The sequence below is a fragment of the Nothoprocta perdicaria genome, unplaced genomic scaffold (genome assembly GCF_003342845.1).
Source record: "Nothoprocta perdicaria isolate Ctin4 unplaced genomic scaffold, notPer1 scaffold_103, whole genome shotgun sequence".
NCBI lineage: Eukaryota > Metazoa > Chordata > Aves > Tinamiformes > Tinamidae > Nothoprocta > Nothoprocta perdicaria.
This window is the reverse complement of record NW_020454128.1, coordinates 863,567-873,643: the sequence shown is the minus strand read 5'-3', so window position 1 is coordinate 873,643 and position 10,077 is coordinate 863,567. Positions and strand designations below refer to the sequence as shown.

Sequence of the window (10,077 nt, the reverse complement as noted above, 5' to 3'; positions counted from 1 at the left end):
GTCGGTGGCGGCGGCGGGCGGGCCGGGCGGCGCCTCCTCCTGCTGCTCCTCCTCATCCGCCTCCTGTTGCCGTCGCCGGGCCGCGTGTCGGTGAGCGCGGGGCCGCGGGCGGGAAGGGGCCGCGGGAAGAGGGGGCGGTTGGCGCGCGCGGGAAGGGCGCGCGCGCGCGCCGCGTTTGAACGGGCCGTTAAACCGCCGCGGCCTAGCGCGGCCCGCGGCCCCCGCCTCAGGCCTCCTTCCTCCCGCAGGATGAAGAGCGCGTGGCGTCCCCTTCCTGCACCATGGAGCCCGTCCCGGCGCTGACCTTCCGCGGCCGCAGGAACTCTCGAAAAGACTTTCCCATATGCACTGTATAGCAGGAGCTCTGCTTTGTTCCTTGCCCCCCATCTCCGGCTTATTTAGTTTATTTAATTTTATAACGTTATTTATTATAGCCTCTGCATACCTCATATTTTGTTTACATATCTGAGTGGCAAGTGGATCTGGAAACCACTAAAGGTAGGGCCATGGAGGTGACCGCCGGTGTGCCCAGCACCCTGGGCGAGCTGCTGCTGAGCACCGTGAAGCCCGTGGCCTCGGGAGGCCCCATGACGGCTTTCCTCTGGATGCTGATCTTGGGCTTCGTCATCGCCTTCGTCCTGGCCTTCTCCGTGGGCGCCAACGACGTGGCCAACTCCTTCGGCACGGCGGTGGGCTCGGGCGTCGTGACGCTGCGGCAGGCGTGCGTCCTGGCGAGCGTCTTTGAGACCGTGGGCTCCGTGCTGCTGGGAGCCAAAGTGAGCGAGACCATCCGCAAGGGGCTCATCGACGTGGAGATGTACAACTCGACGGCGGAGCTCCTCATGGCCGGCTCCGTCAGTGCCATGTTTGGTGAGGCGCTGGGGTGCCCGGGGGGTGGGTTTGAGGGTCCGCGTGGTGGCAGCCGCTCTCTTACCGCGGGCTCCTGCTTCTCCTTCAGGATCGGCTGTGTGGCAGCTAGTGGCTTCGTTCTTGAAGCTCCCCATTTCTGGTACCCATTGCATTGTTGGGGCGACAATCGGCTTCTCGCTGGTGGCCAGAGGGCAGAAAGGTGTCAAGTGGTCAGAGCTGCTTAAAATTGGTAAGTCCCACTTTCCGATGGCTTTGGAAGCGGCATAAGCGCCTGAGTGCAACATCCACTGCATCCATCCTGGCCCAGGGCTTCCCCTTGCTGCTGCAGGGTACTAATCACACCTCTTCTCTCCTAGTGTTGTCCTGGTTCATCTCACCCCTCCTTTCTGGCATCATGTCTGCTATCCTGTTCTTCCTTGTCCGTAGGTTCATCCTTTGTAAGGTAAGGACACACTAGCCGTGGGCTGCGTGTTCTGGCGGCTTGGGGCTCCCATGTCCTTGTAGGACCTGTCCAGACTTCTCGTGCCTCCTATCATGCTACTGGCTCTCCTCATCCAGGAGGAGCCAGAGAAGCATAGAGTTTCCCATTAAACAGAGCCTAGGAAATGAGCTTTGACTTCCCTTGAACATCTGGGCTCGTCATCTCCTGCCCGGCCTAAGCAGAAACAGTTGGTGCTTCCAAGTAGCAAAGCAGCTCAGAAGTGATAAGGTGGGAGCTGCTGGCCAGGCTGCACAGAAAGGCAGTTATTGACAGCAAAGGCTTGAAAACAGGAAGGCTGGAATTGTCCCTGGCACTGCGGAAACTGTGTGCTCACCACCAGGAGCAGCACATGTCCCCAAGCTCTGTGGTATCAGTCCTATCCTGATTTCTAAGACTTTTTCAGTCCACGCTTTGCTGTTTTTAAGCCTTCAAATCAAGAAGGCTCCAAGCACCTTTGTGGGTGCTGCTGGATGCCATTTGTGGGAGTGCCAGGGAGTCTTGATCTGCTGTGAATGAGCTGCTTTAGCCTAAATGTAGGGGAGGGAAGTGCTGCTTCCTCTATGCAGAGCAGAGTTCCTGCTGCAGACTGCCCGAGCTCGCTGGATATCCCGTGCTGAAAATACCAGGCAGCAGCAGCTGCCTCCCATACAGCCTCTGCAGCTCCAGATGATTCAAAATCTCTCTGGCTGGGCTCACTTCCCCTGTTTGGAGTGGATGAGGGCCTGGAGATGGAACTGAGCGCCTGAAATACTTGCCGCGGGGGTGGCACCCCTAGATGTTCACGTTCTGAAGTGATGAACCTGGAGCACGCTGCTGCTGCTGGCCAGGGATTTTCAGCCAGCTGCCCAGAGGACTGAACTTTGGCATCTCCGTATAATCAGTTTGTTCTGCACAGTTGGGGTTAATGACTTAATTTATTTGGGGTCTTGGGTCTATTTGTGCTTAAGAGATGTGGAGATCTTATCGTGGTTGCTGCTCCCTGGCAGCCTTTTGGAAGTGCTTTGGCGTCACTGCTGTCGGGAGTAACCTTGCATAACTGGCCCGTGGGAGCTGAGCTGCCACTGGCCGTGTCCCATTGTCAAGTGACTCTGGCACCAAGTCCGCGGCTGCTCCGGTTGCTCCGTCCTGCCGCTCTTTGGGAACGCTCCATGTGTTTGTATCAACACTGGGCCTTGAATGCTGGGCAGCAACTGAGATTAAGGGCTCCTGCTGCTTGGGTGAGGGCCTCTGTGTGCAGTTAGGTGGCTGAATAAGCTGCTCATATGAGTAATGGACTTTCTTAATTAGCCAAAGTCAGCTGGAAGGGGGTAGAAGTGCTGTGACAAATGGTTTCATGTGAAAGTGCCCCGTGTTTCTTAAGCCACACACACACAAAAGCACATCTGAAGGCTTGGCAGTTCTGCAAGTTGAGTTAGTCTTTGGAAAAGCAAATCCTGGGCTTTAGAGGAGCCAGGATTCTGCTGCCTCCTGGTGAAGGAGAGCAGAGGAGTCTGCAGGAGCAGCCTGCTCACGTGCAGGACCTTGGCTCCCTGGTCGCCCAAGGCTTCCCAGGCTCTTCATGTTTTAGTTATTTGGGGTTTTGAGGCACTTGCTTCTTCCCCAGAGGTGCCCAGGCAGCACTGAGATGCTCTCTTGGCCCTGTTCCTGCTTTGGGCAGAGGGGTGATCTGTTTCCTTGCCTCTTTGGAGCGAGCTGGGGAGTCTCCCAGAGCGGCAGCTCTTCTGACCCCTCCGATGGGTTGTTCCCTAGTATAGGGAATGTAGTGGAAAAGCTGTGTGGAGCCTTCTGGGCCTCTCCTAGAGCTGCTGCATGGCCCTGCAAACAACTTGTGGGAAACTGCGGTGTCCAAGGTCGGGATTCTCATGGCTTTGAACGTTGTTTTGCAGGCAGATCCCGTTCCCAATGGCTTGCGAGCGCTGCCCGTCTTCTATGCCTGTACCGTGGGGGTCAACCTCTTCTCCATCATGTATAGCGGGGCACCTTGTAAGTACCTGCCAGAACACCTAAGCCTGAATATAAAAATTCTTTACAAAACCTCCATTAAATGCACGATTTACCCCTTTTTTGCTTTACAGGGCTGAAATCTCCTAGAAGGCGGCTGGCCTGTGCCGGTTACAGAAGGCTGCAGGCTAGCAAGCGCTGAGCTCTAAATCTAGCTAGGTGCCCGCCCAAAGAGGCCTGCTCAAACTAAACCCCCAGACCTTTCTCCTTAGACCTCACAGGACTTGCAGTTAACGTGGCTTCCCCTTCCTTCTCTTAGCTGTGCTAAAACTCAGGCCCCCAGCTGCTCCCAAAGGTTGTTTGGACTTCCTCGTTTTGGGTTTTTCTCCTGGTAGTGAGGCTAGGAGCAGAGCTGGAGCCGGGCACAGGAATTTTGTGGCCTTATGATTCACCTAGTCCCTAAGAATAAACTAATTATCCCTGAGACTTCCTGGCGCGAGGAGCTGGCGTCCTGCAGCTGTACCGAGTTGATGCTTCAGTTGGAAGCGTTTTGGGGACGCCACATTGAAGCGTGTGCTTGGCTGCTGTGGAGAGGGAGCCCGGGCAGGACTAGGGAAGCGCTGTCCCCTTGTCACGGTGGCCTGGCACACGGAGGTGGCTTTGCCCCAGGAGAGCCACGGAGCTGGGCAGCAAGTGGCTGCAGAAAAACTCGAATTTCCATCAGCGAGGGCAGCTCAGCGGGAGTTGTTTTCAGTCTGAGCGGGTTTCCTGTTGTGGAACAGTGAAAGAGGTCATTGGGAGCTGGAGGTGGAGTGACAACAGTCGGTGTTGGCGTTTGGAGGGTTTTCTCTGTAAACAGTGACCGGAAGGCTTTCTGGAGGGATGTCAGCTTTCCTTGGGTCTCCGGCTTGCTCAGATGCGTGATCCAGCCTGGGAGCCTCCCTGAGATGAGGAGAAGGTGGCAGGGGAGCACTGGGATCCTCCATGGGGATATTGAGCAGTGCTGGGGCTCATTTGAGGCACAGCCATGGCTGCTTTACAAGTTTCCACCTCCCTAGATAGATTGATATTTAACTTAAGCCCTAAACTGGAGGTGAAGCTCAGTGCCGCTCACTGTGGGGCTTGTTGCCTTCAGCAGGGCAGGCTTGTTGGCAAGCAAATAGCAGCTTACAGGTTAACTGAGCATGTAAAGCAACTGTGGCGCAGTTGCTGCTGCTGCTGCAGGAGGAGCAATAACTTGTGGCTGCAGCAGAAAATGCAGGGTTTGAGTCACAGCACCGTTTGGCTTCCCTGCAGCAACCTGGATAATGAAAAGCTGCTGCTAAAAGTCACACTGCATGTGAGGATGCTTGTAAGTAGGTCACTTAACACCTTGGCTGCCTCCCCTGGGGAAGAGGCAGTTTGGGCTGAAGTTTCCAGTGACTCACATAGCTGGGAAAAAAATGAAAAATCCTCTTCCCAGAGCAGCTGGAAGAGTTAATGGAGACATCTGGCTCTGCAGTGGGAGCAGCTGAGGTCCTGCGTGTTGCTGTCCCCTGCTTGCTCCCAGCCTGGCGTGCTGGGCAGGAGCACTGTCTGCTGCAGCAGCGTTGCTCATTTTGTCCTTTTTTTCCTTTTTTTTCTTTGACATTGCAGCAAGGCAGGACACGAGGCCGCGCGTGTACCCGGTGCTGCCGACTCGGCTCGGGGCGAGCACTGGCTCCCTGCTAGGGCAGAACCCACAGTACTCACTAATCGGGTTTGGCGCTGGGAGGGAGGGAAAGTGTCTGGACATGTGAAAGAGATTAGCTCGTGATGGGGAGCCTGCAAACTGGTGGGGCTCCTATGTGGGTTAAGCTCTTGGTTTCTGCGTGGTCAGCGGTGGATTTTCCTGGTATTCCCAGCGTTTCTCCCTGCCATGGGGCTGGCGGGTAACGTAGCTCAGGGTGCTGCAGCAGTTGGAGGCTTTGTGCTGGCTTCCTCGAGCTCAAGGGTAAAGTCATGCGTTGAGCGGGGCTGTTGCCCTGGGAGTTTCAAGATCCCTTGTTTTATTTCCTAGTGCTGGGCTTTGACAAACTGCCTCTCTGGGGTATCCTCCTAATTTCGGCGGGGAGTGCTGTTGTCTGTGCTCTCGTCGTCTGGTTCTTTGTATGTCCGAGAATGAAGAGGAAAATCGAACGTAAGTAACTGCTGGGTCTTGGCTGCTCTGGGGAAGGGCAATGCCTTTGCTAACCAACTTCTTTACAGGGAGGGGAGGCAATCTCATTAGCCCCAGGGCTGTTATTAGAAGGGTCACTTAGCTCAAGTTAGCACTTAAGCTGCTCTGCCAGCCCTGAGTCACTAGGTGTTTTCCAGCCAAGCTGCTGGACCCTTGGTGCTTGTAGCAGCAGCAGCACCTGCACGCTGCCGATTTCCACCCCCAAATGTCCCTCCGAGCTGCTGCAGGGCGCCTGGCAGCCGAGTCCTGCCTGTGCAGGGTGATCTCTCCTTGAACTGCGAGAGGCGCTGGGCAATAAATGCTGTTTCATACTGAGCATCCACCCAGCGCAGGGGAGGTAGGAGGTAACATGCCTCTTAACCAGCACGCAGGATTAAAGGTTACATACCTGCTGATCAATCTTTGGCTCGGCAGATGCAGATCACAAGTTTAAAGCTGTGTAATCTTATGAAATCCTTGCCCCGGAGCTGAAATATCTATTGAAAGGCATCCAAAGTAGCAGTCCCCAGCGCTGGCTTCCGCGGAGCTCTCCTGGAGCAGTGTGTGGTCTTGCATATCAATTGGGTGTGCAGGCTGAGGCATTTAAAGCACTGTAGATGAGGGGATAACGAGTGTCCTTGTCAAGCTTGTGTAACTGGGGTGTGACTAACAGCTTTATGGCCACCCTTGAAACTTTTCCAGTTGCTGGAGCTGCAGCTCCAGGCTGCAGGGAGGGCAGGATCAAACCCCGGGCACTGCAGGGCACCGGCTCCGCTAGGAAGCCCTGCAGAGGCTTTAGGCAAGGAGGGGTAGCTGAATCCTGCAGCCTCAAAGGCTTCAGCACTTGAGCCAGAGGGCAAGCGCTCGTGTCACCAAGGCCAAGGTGGTTCTTAGGTGCCGGATGACCTTGTGTTTTTCACCTGATGGCAACAGGCTTCCCGGGAGAGGGGGAGTAACTGCCTTGGTTTCCAGGATCTGAAAATACTGGCTTGGCTCTTGCAGTGGGACAGGAAACCAGACCGCCCCGGTTGGGTTCCTGGGCTCGCCCTGGGTGCTGGGCCGAGCCGAGGATGGGGGGGAGAAGTTGGGATGTTTACCAGGCCCTCCCGTCACCTCCGGGAGTCATAACCACATGAGAGGCAGCTATTTGTGTCCACCAGCTTGTGGCCAAGCACTTCCCAGCGGCAGCCGGCAACGAGGATGTAGCCCCGTGTGCCCGGAGATAACCATAACTCGTGATTGGCACAGGAGGAATCTCTGCCGTAGGAATAACAGGCGGCCCCCCCACGCAGTGCCGCTCGCCACACCCCGCGTGGGGGTGTGGGGCCTAAAAATAGGAGGCGAGCTGGTTTATGGCAGCCTGTTATGGAGCCTGTTGTTGGGACGAGGTGGCACTGCCGAGCGGCGGCGGGCACAAGGGACGGGGAGTTTACAGCTCCCTAATTCTGACCTTGGGCAGTGCAGCTGCCATAGATGTGAGCGGCGAGGGGAGCCGGCCCGGCCCTGCTCGCCCCAACGCCTCGCTCGTGGTGCTGGGAAGGGGGTTAATGGCAGCTGCCTCTTTCCAGGAGAGATTAAATCGAGCCCCTCGGAAAGCCCCCTCATGGAGAAGAGCAGCAGTTTGAAGGAAGATCCTGAGGAGCCCAAAGCGCCCGTGGGCGATGCCAAGAGCCCCGTGGCTGACGTGGTGCTGGCGGCGCCGCCGCGGGCGGCCGTGGAGGAGAGAACGGTCTCCTTCAACCTGGGAGACCTGGAGGAGGCCCCAGAGCACGAGAGGCTCCCCAGCCTTGACCTGAAGGAAACCAACGTTGACAGTGGTGAGTGGAGGCAGCTTGGGGATCGCTTGGTGTCCTCGTTTCCATGCCTATTCCAGCAAAGCCGGGAGCTAAAAGCGCTCTTTTCCCGCAGGAGCCGTGCAGCTGCCCAACGGCAACCTCGTGCAGTTCAACCAGGCCGTGGGCCACCACATCAACTCCAGCGGGCAGTACCAGTACCACACGGTGCACAAGGACTCGGGCCTCTACAAGGAGCTGCTGCACAAGCTGCACCTCGCCAAGATGGGCGACTGCATGGGCGACTCGGGGGACAAGCCGCTGCGGCGCAACAACAGCTACACCTCGTACACCATGGCCATCTGCGGCATGCCCCTGGACTCCTTCCGCGCCAAGGAGGGCGAGCCCAAGGGCGAGGAGACGGAGAAGCTGACGTGGCCCGCGGCCGACACCAAGAAGAGGGTGCGCATGGACAGCTACACCAGCTACTGCAACGCGGTGGCCGACACGCACCCGGCCGCCGACGTGGACCTCAACACGGCCCAGGTGGAGATGGGCATCGGCGACAGGAAGGGCAGCAGCAACTCCCTGGAAGAGTGGCACGACCAGGACAAGCCGGAGGTGTCCCTGCTCTTCCAGTTCCTGCAGATCCTCACCGCCTGTTTTGGCTCTTTTGCTCACGGTGGCAACGATGTCAGGTGGGTCTGGGCGAGCTGGTGTCTGTGCTGACTGGCTCTGTGTCTGTGCGTGCGGTGCCACGTGTGAGCGGGGAGAAAGGAGACCGCTGGCCCTCCAGAACCCCTCTCCTCTCTTGCAGCAACGCCATCGGCCCCCTGGTCGCCCTCTACCTCGTCTACGAGACGGGCAATGTGACTACGAAGCAGGGGACTCCCATCTGGCTGCTGCTCTACGGAGGTGCCGGCATCTGCATCGGCTTGTGGGTCTGGGGGAGGAGAGTCATCCAGACCATGGGGAAGGACCTGACTCCCATCACGCCGTCGAGGTGAGGGTCTCGCTGCCAGAGCCCTGTGGGAACTCCCTGTGCGTTAGAAACAGGCGCTTGCGTTTCTGACGCGCTGGAGCTCAAGTTGGGAACAGTTCCAGTGTGTTGGAAACCCAAGTTGGAAACTCGGGTTGGAAGTGGTTGTCTGGAGGAGCCGGGGCAAGCAGACACCGGGCACCTTGGGACCTGTCCCAGCTTGCGGAGCCCCCTCTCTCCTCGTGCCCCTCTGTGTGACCGTCCTCGTCCCCTCCTTCCTCTCCCCACAGTGGCTTCAGCATCGAGCTGGCGTCAGCGCTCACCGTGGTGATCGCCTCCAACGTGGGCCTCCCCATCAGCACCACGCACTGCAAGGTGAGCGGTGGTGGCGGCGCCGCGCGGGCCCTGCCTCGTGCCCGGCAGCACCGGGGCTCCCCGGAGCGCAGCGGGGACCGCGCTGGCCTCGCCTCTCCGTGCAGGGGCTGGGAGGAGAGAATCCCTTGGGAAGGTGGTGGGAGGCCAAGCCGGCCGAGGGAGCCCCTGGGGGCTGGGGGGAGCTCTGCTCTTCCTGGGGGGCTGCTGGAACCCCCCTGTGTCACGTGGGGGGCTCCCCCCTTGGGACGGGTGCCGTGGGCAGCGCCGCAGGCTCGCGCCGCCTCTCCCGCAGGTGGGCTCCGTGGTGTCCGTGGGCTGGCTGCGCTCCCGCAAGGCCGTCGACTGGCGCCTCTTCCGCAACATCTTCGTGGCCTGGTTCGTCACCGTGCCCATCTCGGGCCTCATCAGCGCCGCCATCATGGCCCTCTTCATGTTCGCCGTGCGGGGCGCCTGAGGGGCCGTGGCCCCCCGGCCCCGCTCCCCGCAGCCTCCCCACTGCTCTAGCCTTCTCTCTCGGCCTCTCCCCCTCCTATCTAGTGCCCTCACTGAATTATCTTGGGTTTTTTTTTTTTTTTTAATAATAATAAGGGAGACTGTGTTGCCCGCCCAGCCCCGGTGGGCACCGTGAGGAGCCGGCGCTCGGCCCACCCTGGGGTGCCCCCGGGTGCTGCGTAGCTGTAGAGTAGCGTGTGGGGGGGAGGCCGCTTGTTGTTTTCTAATTTGAACTCCTCCTAACGCCTCGATGACGATGCTCCCGCCGCGGCTCCTCCTCGCGCGCAGCCTGGCGCCGGGTCCCGCGGCCCGGCGGCACGGGACCCCCGCTCGGCCCGGCGCCTCTCCCGGCTTCAGCTTTGGCCTCCATCGCCGTCGCGCGGAGCCGCCTCGCCCCCATCCTGCTCCCGGGGTGGCATTGTTGGGGTGGGGGGGCCGGGGTCCCCCCCTGTCCCCGGCGTCGCTCGCTGCTGCTACCTCGGTAATAACAATAAACGTTTCCTTGTTGGGGCGGCGGTGCTGGCTCTGCTGGGGCCCCCACGGCTGCGCGCCCCGATAGGCACCGATAAGGGGCACGTGTCCTGCAGCCACGTGCCTTATCAGCGCGGCACACTGTCACCGCCGTCACCACGGGCTGGCTCACGCCCATGGGGGTGCGGAGCCCTGCTCGTGTCCCCCCCGGCCCGGCCCGGCTGCTGTCCCCAAGTGCTGGGGCTGCCCCAGCGCGGCCGTCCCTGCCCCCCTGCCTGGGGAGGGGGCCTCAAGGCCAGGCCCTGGGCACCACGGCGGGGGCAGGGGGTGATGCAAGAGCGCCTGGCGCTGTGCCCCATGGGGGACAGGGCACAGGGGGCTGTGTCACCCCCGTCCCTGCCCCGGGAGGTGCCAGCGCCTTCCCCGTGGGGCTGGGGCCTGTCCCCTGCCTGGGGGGCTGTGTTGGGGGGAGCCTGGGGACACTGGCCACGGGATGAGCCACGTGGGGATGCGCCCCCCC

The 10,077-nt window shown here is 59.6% G+C and overlaps 2 protein-coding genes across 2 annotated transcripts in view; both read left to right on the top strand.

Annotated features, from left to right (window-relative positions):
* The first annotated feature begins 35 nt into the window (after positions 1-35).
* SLC20A1 (solute carrier family 20 member 1) lies at positions 36-9,409 on the top strand. Its single transcript, XM_026043113.1, has 11 exons — positions 36-90; positions 249-870; positions 959-1,099; positions 1,227-1,312; positions 3,238-3,334; positions 5,331-5,450; positions 7,037-7,285; positions 7,377-7,938; positions 8,058-8,243; positions 8,510-8,594; positions 8,887-9,409. The coding sequence occupies exons 2-11, from the start codon at positions 507-509 to the stop codon at positions 9,046-9,048; spliced, it is 2,052 nt and encodes a 683-aa protein (XP_025898898.1). The 5' UTR covers positions 36-90; positions 249-506; the 3' UTR covers positions 9,049-9,409.
* Positions 9,337-10,077, top strand: part of LOC112949949 (cytosolic purine 5'-nucleotidase-like) — a 4,348-nt gene continuing 3,607 nt past the window's right edge. The window contains exon 1 of the mRNA XM_026042414.1: positions 9,337-9,385. Coding sequence (XP_025898199.1) covers positions 9,337-9,385 — 49 coding nt within the window. The remainder of the gene's footprint in view (positions 9,386-10,077) is intronic.